The sequence below is a fragment of the Colletes gigas genome, unplaced genomic scaffold (genome assembly GCF_013123115.1).
Source record: "Colletes gigas isolate AHSC1104 unplaced genomic scaffold, ASM1312311v1 Colletes_gigas_Sc00039, whole genome shotgun sequence".
Taxonomy (NCBI): Eukaryota; Metazoa; Arthropoda; class Insecta; order Hymenoptera; family Colletidae; genus Colletes; species Colletes gigas.
Window position 1 is genome coordinate 651,317 of NW_025106668.1, and position 17,036 is coordinate 668,352.

At 40.0% G+C, this 17,036-nt stretch overlaps 1 protein-coding gene across 1 annotated transcript in view; it reads right to left on the minus strand.

Annotated features, from left to right (window-relative positions):
• LOC122402732 overlaps window positions 1–9,817 on the minus strand; it is a 94,245-nt gene extending 84,428 nt beyond the window's left edge. Inside the window, exon 1 of the mRNA XM_043405754.1 lies at window positions 8,569–9,817. Coding sequence (XP_043261689.1) covers window positions 8,569–9,817 — 1,249 coding nt within the window. The remainder of the gene's footprint in view (window positions 1–8,568) is intronic.
• Between the last annotated feature and the right edge of the window lie 7,219 nt (window positions 9,818–17,036).

Genomic DNA, 17,036 nt, shown 5'->3' on the forward strand with positions numbered 1-17,036 from the left:
AATTCTTTTGTTTCTCAAACGGAGTGAAAGAAGACTCGGGCAGCGGAGATACACAGCTGATTCCTGGACCCTACCCGGAATATCACAACAGTAAAGACAATCGCGATCAAATTCATGTTACTTGCAACTTGCAACGCGATTAATATTCGTATTTCGTAACGCAACTGCAATTCGCGTTTAATGTTTATACGTAACTCTATATTGGAAAAGCGAACGCGAAAATTTTCATTATTCGCAATTCTAAAGTTAACCAAAAAATTAATTATAACATTAATGTATTTTTATAACAAAAATAAAATAACACCCGATAGATTATTGGACGACGTGGTCGAAATATTTACGAGCAGCAGTACGTCAATTACAGAACACGTTCAAGTTCTTCGAGCCAATTAACCTTCCAACAGTGATACACGCTCGAAGATACAATCTTTAAATAATTTAAATAATTGATAATGAAAATGTTTTCAAGTATTTGTTGTTTCGACTCGAGTATCCTTTCAAGTTCGTCGAACGCAACATGAAAGCATCGGGCCGTAATCCTTAAGCTTTTACAGCAACGGATATAACCGTCGTAAAATGCGTTCCATTTTCTTTATTTTTTTACGACGACCGAGACAAACGGTGCTCCAGATTTTCACATTCTCCTGCAAAAGAATTTCTACCTTTCCAAAATCCATAAACATGAGTTTTCACCGCGTTTACGGACCACGATATCCTTGCTTATCCCAACAGACGCGCTTCGCGGAGCTTTCTAATCGCCGCGAAAAATATTTCCCGCGACCGGGAAATCGGTTTAATTTTCTTCGAGCCACGCCAACGATCGCGACCTTTCAGCTTTCCAATCAAACCGTGCCCGGGGAACATAAATTCCCGAATAATTGAAAATTCCACAATCTCGTCCGGAGGGATCTCGAAAATCCATTAAACCTTTATCTCGACTGATGCTTTTCCAATTTTTACACAAGTTCGATTCCATTCCGCGCGTTCGACGACCGGGCCGTTTCGCGCCCGTCAATAAAAGAACATCGGAGATGCGAATTTTACGAACGATTAGGTTAAATATGCCGCTTAAACCGACACGCTGAACAAAATCGAAAAACTACCTGTATCGAGAGCTTGGAAACTTTTATATTGGAAAGTGGTTGTTTAAAGTTGTGACACTCCTCCTTAAATTCCACCGAATTAACCTCGACCCACCATCTAATTAAAATAGTTTATATCGTTGCGTATGCGGTGGTGTCTTGTTCTTCGCATTAGGAGAAAGCTCTGTCTCAAAAAAAAAATTTATAAAACATTACAAAGGGTCTAATTTTATTGCAAAAGCATTTAAAAATTTTTATTGAACGGTTGTGCTTAAAAATAGCAAATCTTACAGATGATCCTGGCAGTATTTAGAATTCACGAATACCGGTATCAGAAATTTCGTTTTCAGGAAAATCGAGTTTGCAATAGTAGACAGTAACGAACAGACGCTCCAGGTCAAGTCGTATTAGAAGAAAAAACTGTTAGTTTACACTTTGAACTTTCTCTGCCACGAGAAATCACCCCCTCGCTGGTTGTACTACGAATAACAGGACAACCTGTATAAAAAGTTATGTCTCTTCTAAACCGTAATTCCCTATATTCTCGTAATCCTGTTACCTCAAAGGAATTATTCAGTGCGCTTGTCTTCCCACGCTTAAAGTATGACTCTTGTGTTTGGAGCCTCCATTACAATAAATATTGCAGCCTCTTAGAAAAAGTACAGAACAAACTTCCCCGATATGTTTCTCGCAAGATGTCATTTTTTACAAGGTACAACTTCTTTCGAGAAGGCGACAATTGCTTGTGACCTATTTATTTCCAGTGTACCAAACAACTTTATCACCAGAAATCCTTGGATTAATCTGCACGCACCGAACGTAATGCAAAGGAAACGACCTGTATCGTACGATAAGACCTATCGAATAATTTATGGTAAATCCGATGGTATTGATCGAATCTGCAAAAATGTAAATTCTTATTAAGACGGATTACGAACTTTCTTCAAGAATTGTCGCCTTATTTTCGACGAATTTTATATGTGATAATGGGTAACTAATAATTTTTGGAGGAGTCCTCTGTGACATCTTTAACGCTAGATTTACGGGCATTGATCGCACGTATATTCATTGGTACCTTTCATGTAGACGATTACCTTACATTACGATTTTTCTTTTAACTAGAATATGTATTCATGCCATTGCATCGATCAAATTCAACTTCAGTCGTTAAAAAATAATATTTACGCGTTCTGCAATTTTAACACATTACCGGCCGATAGCCTATTAATCGACTTTTTTACCGGCCAACACTCACCGACCGATAGCGTATTAATCAACTTTTTTACCGACCAACGCTTGCCGACCGATAGCCGATTAATCAACCGCTACCGGTCGGTAAAGTGTTAAATATGGAATCAGACATCCGTGAAATTGACGGCTTCCATAAATCTAGTGTTAAACAATTAATTCTTTTTGTATATACAGAAAATAGAAAAAATTTTGCATTGAAAGTCACTCGACGTGCACGCACATTTGAAACGAATAGTTTCGAGGAGTCAAAATGGAGGCAGAAGTTGAGCGAGGGTTGAAAGATTGATGATCTGGTTCGAAGGGATCAATTTGTCGGGAAATCGATTAAAAGTCAAACGTTTCTAGAGGGCTGTGATACGGTTTAGTTGACGTTAGGTCTGGGTCAGTAAATTTGTTTAGTAAATAAAAGAACATCGCATTTTACATTTCTATCATACCTTTCTAACACATCATTTATGAATTTTCTGTTATGCAACACTTTAGTCTTATTTTATACTTGTAGAACACACTGCTGAAGTGTGTACGGAAAAACACGGAACACCCTGTACATACCAGAAAAGACAGAAAAAATTTTGCATTGAAAGTCACTCGACGTGCACGCACATTTGAAACGAATAGTTTCGAGGAGTCAAAGTGGAGGCATAAGTTGAGCGAGGGTTGAAAGATTGATGATCTGGTTCGAAGGGATCAATTTGTCGGGAAATCGATTAAAAATCAAAGGTTTCTAGGGGGGCTGTGGGTCGGTCAGTTTATTGGATACGGTTTAGTTGGCGTTAGCATCGGAATCAATAAAACGATCCGAGCTCGCGTACTAGTTTGCCAAGCGATTGCACGTGTATCTAGCCGCAAACTCATGTAGGTTAAGAGTGCACGGTCGTGTGCAATATAGAACAGAACTCGTAGAAGCCGCGAGTGCGAGTTACGGTAGGTAAGTACCGTTCGCCGGGACGACAGTTGCCGTACAGGTGTATGGAATCGTTTACACGGTGCTTGTATCTCGCCGCTAAGCTTACTCGTTTTCGCGAAAAGTTTCGCCTCTTATCGGAGCGCTTCGACCATTCCTGCCGAGTGGATGCACCCATTTATCGGCCCTTTCGGCTCGGATGATTTTACATTTTATGCCCCACTTATCGGATCGCTTGGACAATTTCTGTGAAATCAAAATACGGTTAAACTCAAGGCGCCATCGTAAATTCGCTTCTCCGAGTAACGCGGTTAACACCACCAGGGGAACGACTGATCATATTTTTATTCAAACTTGGGATTTTCATATACAGTTACGGGCAAAATTAAGTGGACAGGTGGGGAAAACAGGTACGAATTAAATTTAATCAAATATAACTATTACGCGCTTAAGTTTTACGTATTGTATGTCTTCATGCTAAATAGATTATTTAGCAAATAATTGAAAAGTATACTTAACGGAAAGCGTTGCTCGATTCTCGAGGTGCAAGAATAAGCGGGCACCCGTTCAAGATGATATTACAATGCGAAAACTGTAAACAAGCGCGAAGTATCCCTTTCGCTCTCACGCAGTAGACTCGGATGAACCATTTGGTCGATGTGTAAGCTCTGCATAAAACGGATTGTTTCTAAGGAAAATTGCTGTGCAGTAGCGAAAAGGTTTTTCTAAAAGTACGGTCGGTATTCAAGCATCTTAAATACTTGATGAGCCACGTCAAGGTTAGCTTGGATTCTTTAAATCGAATCAAGTATTTGGTCGTTTAACCCCTTAGCTTACAATTACGTGTCGGAGACGTGATAAGTCTGTGGCGTCGCCTCTCATGCTTGCCACCAGAGGGCTCGCGTTCTCACAAGCGCTCTCACGACCCCTCGGTTGCTATATATGTATACACTTCTTGAAATTCTGACTTTGCCCATGTTGGCCTTGACAAAAATGCGATCTGTGTCATAAGCCTTTAAAAATGGCGACGCTAGATGAAACAATTTGTTCGTACGGCCCTGACTATGGCCTAAGGCCTTTAGCTGCTCGTATTTATGTCAATTCGCTTGTTTCGGGAGCTGTGAAACGTGTAAAATTTGACACCTACTCGAGTTTACGGCTCTCGCTATATCGTGGCCCGGACTGTACTTCCATCGGCCCCCAGACTATGTAAAGAAATGTTTCAGACTGAATTATGCATTGTAGCCGATATTAATATTCTTGTATAATTATATGACCGCGATAAAACTTGGTACAGGACGTTTTAAATCGTACGAGATAATTGCAAGTGTCCCCTTTCTGATGGGACATCACGCATATTTTGAAACTCGAAAGCGAACTGACCGGACAATTATTCCTTTCGGGCAATCGCAGGAAGAGATCCAATCTTCTCGTAATGCAAACGGTGCGTTCGTATTTACAACCTGACTCCGACAACAACATCGAAGACAGTAATTTAAATAAAGTTTCAAACGTGATCTAACTATGAATCGCTAAATGGGTGGGTCCTGCAGAGAAAGCATAAACGACGCGATATATATTTTTCGTTTAACGTCCACCTTGGCTGTTATGGACATTGACGTCCAGTCTTGTCCCTGTTTCAAATGATTCTCAGTTTTGGATATTTAACGGTATAACTACCAACAGTTACAGTCTATTTATTTGTAACAAAGTGATTGAAACGATAGATACCCGAAGAAATGTATAATGCAATGGAAATAAATGTTTATTCGTTCGCTTATAAAAAAAACTATGATAAATTTTCGAAAATCCAGTTCGATGAATTTTGTACAATTTTTATTAGAAATTACGAACGGTTCGTGTTGATTGATTCGGCAGTTCTAGCGTTAGGAATTTGAGAATTATTTGGAGGACGTTTATCGAACGCGTAAAGGAATTACGCATGCGCGGGGAACGTGTTTGCAGTAGCAGAAGACCAGAAATAATTTGAAAAGTATTAAAAATAGCGAGGATGTAACATAGGGTATTAAAGGTAAAGGTTTACTAGCAATTATACTATTCAGATCGTGCAAAGATTTCAGCGCGAACCAGCTAAGCTCATTTGTAACGCCGGCTGGTACACGCCGAGCGGTATCATCCGCCATGATCTCGGAGGATCTGCGCGATTAAAGAAGAAATTACCAACTACGACAAAAGAATATCATACACGCCTTGGTAACCGCAAGAACCTGCTTGCTTGTAAGCTTATTGAACCCCAGTGATCACAACAACAGACCAAAAAGACAGAATCTGATAGACCTATCCCAGCGGATGTATCAGCAGTAATCTTGATTCTTAGTACATGCGAACATTTCGCGCGTACGAATCGCGATTACGAAAATATTTAAGTATCCGCGTCTCTTGCGACTCGAACGTGCACACCAATTATGTATTTAGAATTTTTAAGAAAGAATTTATGAACACAGTGCCAAGTTAAGAGGGCAGTCTCGTGTCAGACCTCAACAAATCAATTTTCTTTTTTATTTAATTTTATATATTTAAGAATCTACTGTTAAATTTTAAGAGATAAATATCAGGTATTGTGAAATCCTAGCATTTATGCCATCTGGGTGAGAAACTTTCTGGAAGGACTTCTATATGGAGCTGGGATCGATTAGTATGATCTTGCAGACTTTAAATGCGTTTCCCTCGAAATGTTACTTCCTTAACTGGCGTAGATGAAATCTCAAAAACCATACGTTCGATTGTTCTGAAATTTTAACACGTTGTTCCACATACTAGTAGCTCTCGCCCGTACCAAAATTATATTTTTATAACGAGTATATCGTATAGTTTTATTAAAAAGTGGCGGAAAAAGTGAGAAAGTTTTGCAATTTTTAATTTAAGCTTTCGCCATTTTGCCAATGTTCAACATAAATTAATTGTTTTGCTAAGGGCGATGACAGGAAACCTACCGAATTATAATCTTTTTGATATTTTTTGATTTAGTCAACCTTGAGAATTGCATTGTAATAAAAACTTGAAAAGTCAATAAAAATTATTGAAAAATTTATTTTCTATTCCCAAAGGATAGTTAAGTAAATTGTGAAAATACATTATAGCGTTGGATGTAACATTTGGTTAAAAGAAATGAATAAAGATAGTTAAGCTTTGAGACTGTCTCCTTGGAAGAATGAAAAGGAAGTAAATATAGTTATTGCCGACATTATTGGTATATTTAAAGATGAACCGAAGCGACGTTTCCCTGAACGAACAGTTCTAACTTTGCCCATGTTGGAGCGAACGATGAAATATAAATGAAAAAATGAAAAAAATGTTTCAAATAAAAGTTGTACGACCTGAATAAAACTGTAAAAATTAAGATCGAATATTTTAACTTGAAACCTATATTTTGCACTTATTTTCCAAACATTCATCGAAATAATACAATTTTTGGGACGTGAATATCGATAGATTTAGAGGGTCGTAAAGTATAAAATGTTGAAGTTTCCCTATTTTGGCAATCAGATGCATGTTGTTGTTATTTTAAATCTCATCATGCGGGTTTATCTCTGCAACTTGCAAGATCACTCCCTTGAGAATCTTTTAACTCGTCGCGCTATATTCCTGAGGGTATCGTTTTCCATAGCATTCGAACCAACATTACGTACACTAGAATCTTCTCTGTAACCCGAATAGCTTGCCATCGAAACTCCATTATTCGAATGCAGTTTATTTAAAATTACCATAGGAATGTTTCTTTTAAACCTGAAATCGTTCAATCGTAAAATACCAGCTTGGTCGTAAAAAAGTAAGGAACATAAACAGGGAATAACTTTGTTCCCAATAATTTTCTTTTTAAAAAGTAATTGAAAGAAGAATTGCACGTGCTGTCATATCGATAAACAAAATTTACGATAACGGTACATTTTGCAAATCTCAATTTACATTATTATTAAATATCTTTGCATCGTAGCAAAGTGCAATAATAGATAACATTCGATCATTTCACGCCAAATCGATTGCTCGATAAAAAATTCAATGCGTTTAGTAAGTTACGAATTCTAGAAGAAAAACATAAAATTTTTAAAAATTCGATATCTTCCAAATTGCAATATTATATTTCAACATTATATTTTATCCAAACGACTGATATAAATTATTAGAATTCTAGGATCTGTTTTAATTCATTGTACTGTACGTTTTAAGCCCCGTTTTTTCCTAAAAATTTCTTATCCTCCCCTCCTAAGAGAATGAGTTCTTAAGAATAAAAGAACTACACGTTCCAAGCGATTCTTCAAATTCGACAATGTATTTACGTCAGTACACAGACCACGAGGGCCCATAAATTAAGAACCTCATCTCCACCACCCTAAAACATACTTTCTATCCCTCTTTGCGACTTTCCACTTGAATTTCCCTTTCTTTGCTTTCTACACACTTCCACTTTGCCTTGATCCCTACCAGCAGATTCGCTAAACAAACCTTGATCAATCGTATCCAACTTTTTCCATTTAACACGGATTCCCTCACGCGCCAAAAGCTTAGTTGTTACATCAGTAACAAATCACCAGTCAAACATTCAACGATGCTCAAGAACATTCGACCTTTTTATATTTTGTTTGCTTAAATCTACTTTATCTAAAGTTTTTTTTTATATAGAACGATTCGATGATAACAAGTGTGCAATAAAATGTAAAATTTCTAATAGAAATATTTCTATAATTAATTTCGCAACACATAATGGCGTTTTGTGTATATAAGTATTGAAAATTTACAAAATGCTGTTAGTACGAAGTGAAAATACGAGTTCCTTGGATAAAACACTATCTTCTTTCTAACAAAAAGAAGTAGTTATTTTGAAAATTTTTTAATTTATTTTTACGGTTCTAAATTTCACAGAATCTTGTCGTTACCGATGATTTAACGTCACTATAAACTCTATGCAGAAATGTAAGTTAAATAAAATTTATCACATTTAAAATTACCTGTTAAAAAATTCTTTTAATCGAGAACCTAATTTTGTACAAAGACAGATTTACTTGACGAGAGTAGAACAGATTTATCACAGCGTGGAGACAACAACAGAGGGCCCAACAGATCAATCTTATCGGTTCGAAGCTGATTCTGTATGTAAAACATTAAATTCTTCACAGAGTACATTCAGCAACGAATTATTTAGCAAAGAAGAACCTTCCTTAGGCCCTGCAAAATGACGCTAACATTAAAACACATCATCATTCTGCATCGTAGCATATATTAAAAGTACAAAACCCCCTGAAAGGTAAGTTAACGGGGTACGGATTGTTGCCCCGGTACGGCGACATTCGAGTGTAAAAGATTAACCCGTACCTGCATGAGCAACACCCTCGTGAAATCGTTCCGAAGCGGGAGCGAGAAGTACTCCCGAGCCAAGCTGGACACCGTGACAGATCAGTTGTACGAGAACGACGACCAGCACGATCACGTGTCCCCATCCACCCTCCGGATAGTAATGTCTCTTCAAGGTGATTCTCTTTCGAGCGTTTATCGCGGTGAGAGACTCCTCCTCGGCACCCTCTTCCGGCTCTTCCACCAGATCCTCGTAATCGTGAACGCTGCCCAGGCCACCCTCGAGGATCAGCTGCTCGGAAAACCGTCTCCTCATCATCTTGGGCGTGATGGCGACGCTGCTCCTTCGACGCTCGCCGGGACTATCCGCGTTCTCTCTTCTCTCCTTTTTCGGTTGCTGGGCGAAACGTCTGTCGGTCGGGGGTTCCCTGGCCGGATCGGTCCCGTGACTTTCATTATGCAAAGACGGCCAGGACTCGTTGGTACCGGAGCCGGTGACCTTCCCCGGAAAAAACCGCGGACTGGTTCTCGCGACGATTCGTTTCGTCGTGGTCGCGTCGACGCCGCCGGCACCTCGGGCGCAGCCGGTGGCGTCTCTGGCGAGCGTTTGCTCCGAGTGTCTGCGGTTATCGATGCCGGGGATCTTGCAGCCGCGTGGCGCCTGCGTTTGATCCGAGTGCCGACGCTGGATCACCCCGGCGATCCTCTCCCGGGGATCGTTGCCGCGATCCTCCTTGATCTCCTGGAACAGACTGGCGACCGAATTCCTGCCGGAAGACGCCGGCAGAATGCTCTGGCAGGTGGACACCGAGTACCCGGAGTCCTTCCTCTTGAAACCGCCGAGGATCGAGTGATCCTTGCTCGAGCAGCTAGAGATCTTACGGCGATAGTATTGGCACTGGCTGCACCGACACTGACACTGACACTGACACTCGGACGAGACGGAGAACTTGGCCGTTAGAACGGAACGGCACCTGGTCAGTCTGGCCAACAGTTCCTCCGGTATCTCGACGCTGTCGTTCCAGGATCTGCTGGTGTCCGTCGACGAGGTCCTGGTCAGGTCTCGTTTCAGCATCGAGCTCTCCGTGGACCAGGTCTCGGACTCGAGGCTCGAATTGTCCCCGAGTTTCGTTCGCTGAGACTTTATCGGCGGCACCGCGCGACGACCGAATCCTGATGGCTCGTCTATCGCCGCGCTGTACGAGTCGCGACGCTTACGATACGCATCTCCGTTGGATGGATCCGATAAACCAGTTCCCTCGTCCCCCATTCTGCTCGCGGATTTCTAACGATCGTAATTATGATCGGACGACGATATATCGGCCAGCGTGGCGGAGGTATCGCACTGTCGGATAAGGACTACCGCTGGCTGACGATTTTTCCGAAACGCTCTCTCCTCGGGCGAGAACGATACCTCGAATTGATAACGAACAGCTGCTCGTTAAGAGATTTGCCGATTTACGAGGCGCGTTCCTATTGCCGCTATTGATATATTAACGAGTGATGCTCACGACGGGTTTGATAACTCGAAAGCTGGTTTGCAAATCAACCTCGAATTCGTTCTTTACTTTTCCTCGAGCGCTAGATGAGAAATAGCCGCGCAAACGTTCCTCGTTTGTTCGCGACAGGTAACGACGCAGCCATCCAACGAACTGCAATCCACCACAATTACGTCGAGCAGCACAATATTACTACAAACTTGTTTCGTCTGGCAATAGCGTGAACGTTGAACCGGCTAAAATTGAACGCACCGACGAGACTCGATTACGAGCGAAACCGCGATTGTTTGGAAACGGACCGCGGCGTTCGCAGCAATGGTCGCGCGTTAACTGTCGAGGGCAAACAAATTAATACTCGTGTCGGTGGGAAGATGGTCCTTCGCGGTAGGTGCATCGCGATGCCCTGCACGACCGACCACGTCGTACGTGAGACTCCCGGGCTCGCTACGCGTCCGGACTGTCGATCTCCGATGTCCCGATTTTCCTTGAGGCGCGTGGCCGAGAACCCGATGTCGCCACGCACTTTCGTACGCTGGAAATTAAATAATCACAACGATACACCGGTAACGCGAAACGTTTACGGGCGATCGTGGCGCCGCGACGATCTGGAACACCGGCTTCTTTTACGGCCACCTCGACTGTTGAGTAACGATCACGCCTTCGTTCAACGCCACGTGGTTTCTGTAACCGCGCTGGCCGGGACAAAATTCGTCTTTCTTCCAAATTGGAACCAAAATGTTTTTTTTATTTCATTTCAAATAGTTTCATTTGCAACACTGTATCTCCTTCGCCTATACAGGTTGTTCGCTCAACCTTGAGAAAAATCTCAATGGGAGATTCTGGATGCAAAAATAAGACGTAAATCAAGAGTACCAGTTCGTTGATCGAGACTTCGTTAAAAAATTACTAACGTTTGAAGTTTCGCCCGTGTTTGCATTTTGAATCATTAAAATCCATCGATCCGTCAAGAAGTTATGATTTTTTAAACGTACACATGAAATGTCAGGTGAATGTCGATTCGCCAAAAATGATGCAAAATTCCATTATACATTGCACCATGCTCAATACCGTGCTCTAACAGCAAATTAAAGTAAGAAATGTTTTTTTTTCGTTTATATGAAAAATATTTATGTTAATTCAAGTAAATAAATATATGCGAGTATTTCATATTACACGTACTTTGTGTTTGTCGTCGCTGAATTTGTGTGATGCAATTTAGATACGCGTTTTCCAAAGAGGTCGAAATAGATATAACTGGTTAACACTTTAACCAGTGTGTGTCGCGATAATTAAGCAATGGCGGGTATAGTCGTCGAACACAGAGTATGTGTAATATGAAATTAGGTTATAATAAAATGACTTTTATCTTTTTTTATTTCATCACTCACATTTATTTATTTACTTAAATTAACATAAATATTTTGCGTATGAACGAAAAAAAAACATGAAAAATCGATTTCTTACTTTAACTTGCTGTTAGAGAATGGTGTTGAGCAAAGCATGGCACAATGCATAATGAATATATGAATCCGTAATTGCTTCTGTGATGACTAATAAAAGACAACGATACTTTATATTAATTATTTATAATTTTTATTTGTTTGTTTCGTTTCGTCTTGACGTCTAAACATATTAAACATATTAAAATTTACGAATATAACTTAGTTTTCGCCAAAATTACGATTTAAATATCAAATTTTAACAAAATTTTACGCATGACGGATATAGTCGTCATGACACAAAATTCTGCCACATCTCCATGACGGATATAGTCGTCAAACACACTTAACTGGTTAATGGCCGCACGCATCACGCGAAGACCGTTGTCCGTCACCACTGATATCGTAGACCAAAGTGAGATACACGAAGATGCTAGGAATACTATTATATGGAATTACAAATATAATAACTAGATGCATTTAATATGCAAAAATATAACAAAAACTCAAGTAAGATAAGGATTATTGTATTTAGGGGTTGAAAGAACCCTCTACGAAGCTCTTATTTTATTAATTTTATTAATAAATATATGAATTTGCATAAAAATCCGCAGTCTGGTAATAACCAACGTAATAAGTTGAATGTATGATGAAATGGTGGCTGATACGGTAGATCACGCACACGTGACAGTGGCCAAAGGGCTGCTAGCTCGCAAAGTCACGTGTACGTGACAGCGGCCGTCAAAGTGTTAAGAACCGCGAGGAAATGGAAGACGTTTAATAACAATTCAAACTATGATATATCATTTGTTTATAAATAGTTGCTACAATATAAAGTTAAACGTGGAAATGTTTCGTTTAGCGGGTGTACATCTCGTTCGAAAATGCAAAGATCACCTCGATCTCTTCGATAAGGTAGCCCATATTGTCGATTTCGCGTGGCAGAGATAAGGCAAAATATTGACCATTTGCGGTAATGCATTGTACGAGTTGATACGGCTCCGAACGGTGTTCGACTCCGCTGAGTCATTAAGAGGTCGTTAAACACAGCGGGGTAAAAAAGAAACGCGTGGGAAGAAAGTTCGTCCGAATGCAATTCTGGATTCTTAACGATGGACTTCGAGAAACGATGTTTCTCGAACGATCGATCCAAGTTACGGCCATTTTCGATGATCGTTTTCTCAACTTTCAAAAATGAAATATCTTTATCCCGAGCCTTTGTTATTCGAATCATCCACCATCGGACTATTTACTATTCGAACTTTTAAATATTATCCAACCTTGGCTCAGTTTTGCAGAATGTCTCTCTTTCTATCGAAACGTTCTTCTAAAATAATCCTGCACAAGCGACAATGGAAATCGAATACGGAACAATTAATAAATCGTTACGAACGATAATCTTAACGATATAAACTGATTTTGCAGGTTTGATCAAAAAAATATTTCAAACGCAACGGATAAATAAGCATCGTGTATTATTCTTTTTATGCAAATAATTTGTAAACTTTTTTATGCTCGGGATCAAATTAGTAAGAGTAAAGATCATTCCGGGGGGCTACAATTATTACAAATGTTATTATCGGTATTGTCTTATATCGGAGAAAATTTAGGTTTGGTGCAGCGAATAATTTCAATCTTAAAATGTCCGACCGTAGCGCTAAAGATTAAAAGGGGCTCCTCGGGCTCAGAAATGACTCTTAAAACACGTATTTTATGACTAACGTTAGCTTCGTACGTAAAGAAAGTAATAATACGAACCAAAAATAGAATGCCGATTTTACACAAAATTTAACTTTCAATTATTCAAGAAAAGAATACAACAAGAGAATGATCATTACACCCATTTATTAAGTTGTTCCAGATCAGATAATTAAAATATTTTCTTTCCTTTTGTTTATTTATTTAAATGGTGGAAACCTTCTATGTCACGATGTCAAAATTAGTCGATATGTAGCACAGAATTTTATGTGTTTTAATATTTTCCATAGCTGTCGTTCAAACGAAGAAATTGTAACCATGAAAAGAAATAGCTTGCTGTGAAATTGAAAAACTCGAGCCACCCGAAACGTTACGTTCTCAGCGTGAAAAATCGTGTTCTGTTCCGTTTCAATTTCAAGCCGCTCGAATTACTCGAATGTTTCAAATTTTCATATATGAAAAATCAAATACAAATATTACTTTTAATAAGAAACTGAAAAATGTATAAAACGATAATAAAAGTTATATATTAAACATAGTCATCTATCTATAGGTAATGTTCGTTTCAAATGGGTATATTTACACCTTCCTTGTGTAAAAAAGAAACTTCAATTCTTAACAAACGTAATTAGAATCAAACGTCTTCGTATCACAGCTGAATAATTGATAATTAAAGCTTTGAACGTGTTTTTCTCGAAATGAATATTTTCATATTAGTGGTTTCTTTTCTCAGAAACTGACCTAACATTTTCTATTGTTTTATCCAGGAAAGCTTGAAAAAGTATATATTTTCCTAATGCCTGTTGTAAAACTAAAATTGTCTCTTTTAAAAACGTTACGTTTCTAAGCAAGCTAATATAATAGTTTGAAAGACTGCAAGTATAACGACAGCAAGATTAATTTCATTTCTAAAAAAAAACTAATTTATATTTATATCTAATCGTTGGAGCCAGAGAAACCCAACCGTATATACTGCAGTGCCATATTTTACATTTAAATTAACATTCTTTCACGACACTTGTCACAAATAATTATCAAAGTATGGAATTTCAATGCGCGTATATGCCCAAACATATCCATTAGACGTTCCGTACCGAAAAGAAGAAATTCCTCGATATTGTTCTCTTATTTTACCTTCGAGGCGGTGCTCATCCTTAATTGCCTTGGACGTCGTTTATCTTAATTGGTAGTTCGCTTGTCGAATAAGATTATTAATCGATCTCGGGGACTCGCGCGATTTTAGGAGCCAGCCGATCGGCTGATTCAGCACTTAGCCATTCATAAATCAAACGTTTTTGCCGCGTTTCATTTCCTTTTTTCAGTGGCACGTTCGCGCTCGTTACGCCGGACTGTGCAAATATTTGGCGCGTGAGCTTAATGATAGAGACTCGAATGGATTGGAACTTGGGTTTATAGTTTGTTGATTGCGGCGACGGTTGGCGTGGGGTTTGCAAGGTCTTTTTAAATACCAGAAGGAACGGAAAGTAACCGCAACGGACGTGGTTCAATCCTGCTGCGTTCCTCGATTCGACCATACAATTCAACAGAAAAATCTCTCTAATACGAGAAATTAGTTTTTCAATCTTCCTGTCTAGCTAGAGAATTAAAGAAATTTCTACTACGCTCGTTCGTATCGTATTCGTTAAATGCATCTGCTTGTTGAACGTGCTACGAATATAGCGGTTGGCCTAAAAAAAACTCTCTACGTTATCGTGTTTTCTATTCGTGTTGTCCTTCGAGGATCGTTATTATCATTCTCTTTGATGCAATTCAGAACCAACTGTTCGAAATTAGGAAGCCTTATGCTGGTCTACCAAGTTAAGATCGATGCCTCTGCTGGTAAGTTTGCTGGCTCGATTTCCATTGTGTCCTTATTTATCGACGATTTTCTTTCGATCGTACGAGGAGTCTCTATATTGGTGGATGTGGTTGTGTTTATCCCATCTTTGGTACTTGGGTAGCGTGAGTTTGGGTTAAGTCTGAATTAGGTCTGGATTAGGTCTGGATCAGGTATTTTTTTAATACCGTCCGGGCTTACGTACACTAGGTTTACGTCTTCCGAAGTTTAATACCAGCTTTCAGGTATGTTATTTTTTAACACTGCTCGACACTGTTTTGTTTTAAACATACTTATCCATTTTGGAGCTGGAGGTTATCGAAGGAACATTTGATAGAATGATGCGCTATGCTGGTTGCAGCACAGGTCTTATTCCTATTTTGTTATTTTTTATTTCTACAGATTTATAGTCAAAGGTTAGAAGAGTTTGTTTATTTTTTATCCAGGTATATGCATATTCTACCGTTTGATATTCGCGAAATGAATCTTATCGCTTTAGGGCTGATTAGTTGTCCGATTTCATAGGCATAATCTTTGATACTAATACCATCTATAGCTTGAAGCGTTATGGCTTGATCTTTAGCGGAGGTGTATTCGTGATTAATAGCATTTGCGCAGGATTTGTTACCATTTTTAGTAGGATCCTCATTTGTAGCGTTCTGTACTCAGAAGACAACCTCCTGGTTGGCTGTATTCTATCTCCATTTTTCAAACGACAACTGTGCAACTACTGACGCCACACATCTACAGGGTGTAAACGATAACTTTGGCAAAAATCATAGGGTAAGTAGAGGTCCCATAGGCAAGTATTTTGAGCATCGGAACCCGTGTCCGGAAATGCACCAGTAAAGAATTACGGCGATCTTTAATTTTGGTCTTTCGCGCCTGATGGGTAGGCAAACTTTTTTTAGTTTATTGTTTCTTGACCATGATTTCATTAAATGTTTATACGTTGTTCATCGTAAAACTTTCAATGTTTGTCATCTTTGTCACCTACACGACTGACCCACCTCAAAAGAAACAGTTTCCAGTACGATGGGTTTTCTATCCATCAGGAGCTAAAGACCGAAGTTAAAGATCGCCGTAATTTTTTACTAGTGCATTTCCCATGCTTAAAATACTAGCCTATGGGGCCTCTACTTACCCTATGATTTTTGCCAAAGTTATCGTTTACACCCTGTATACATATGCATACTATTACCACCAATATTTGCAAGCGACAGACTGTGCATCGTTCTGTTGCTAACATGGAAAGACCCAGTCTAGTCTCACGTACGCAACGCAATAAGACTTATTCGTAAACTTACTGGTATGCGGACATTAGACACGTCTGATCCGATCAACCGATTGGAAGTGACTGGCCAACAATTGTTTTTACTTTCAGCCGTCACAGCGGGTTTCCGTCCTTGCAGGATTAGTAACAATGCTACTTACCCGCGCTGTGAAGCGGAGAATGATGGAACTTGAGTTCGGCGGTTAGGTGCCAGCTACCCGGTGCCGCGAGTTGCAAACCGATGCCGAGGAAGTGAATGAGCGCCGAGCAAGTCACGATCACGTATCCCCATCCGCCCTCCGGATAGTAATGCCTCCTCAAGGTAGCCTCCTTCCTGCCATCGTTGGTGAATCGACGCGGCGGCTCGCCGTTCCTCTTCCGCCCGTGCATTTCCCCGTCCTTATTCCTATTCCTGGCGCTTCCAATTAGACCGGTCGCTCCTATTCTCTGCCAGCTGTTCCTCATTTTAGCCTCGACCGCGGAATATTTACGTAGCGCTTCCGCCTTGCTGACCGTGTTGCCTTTATCGGCCGACATCGATGAACCGAAAGGGTCTACGCGTTGCCTGAGCAAACCTTCGGACGTGCACTTCGGACAGGCGTGCAGCGGTTCCCCTGTCGCCGCTAGAGAAATTGCGTAATCGCGATCTTCTTCCCGAGCATACGGCTTCTTTCCCGGCGTCGTTTCGCGGGACAAACTCGCCGTCTCGACGCGGACGACGGTTTCCAACGGCAGAGAATCCT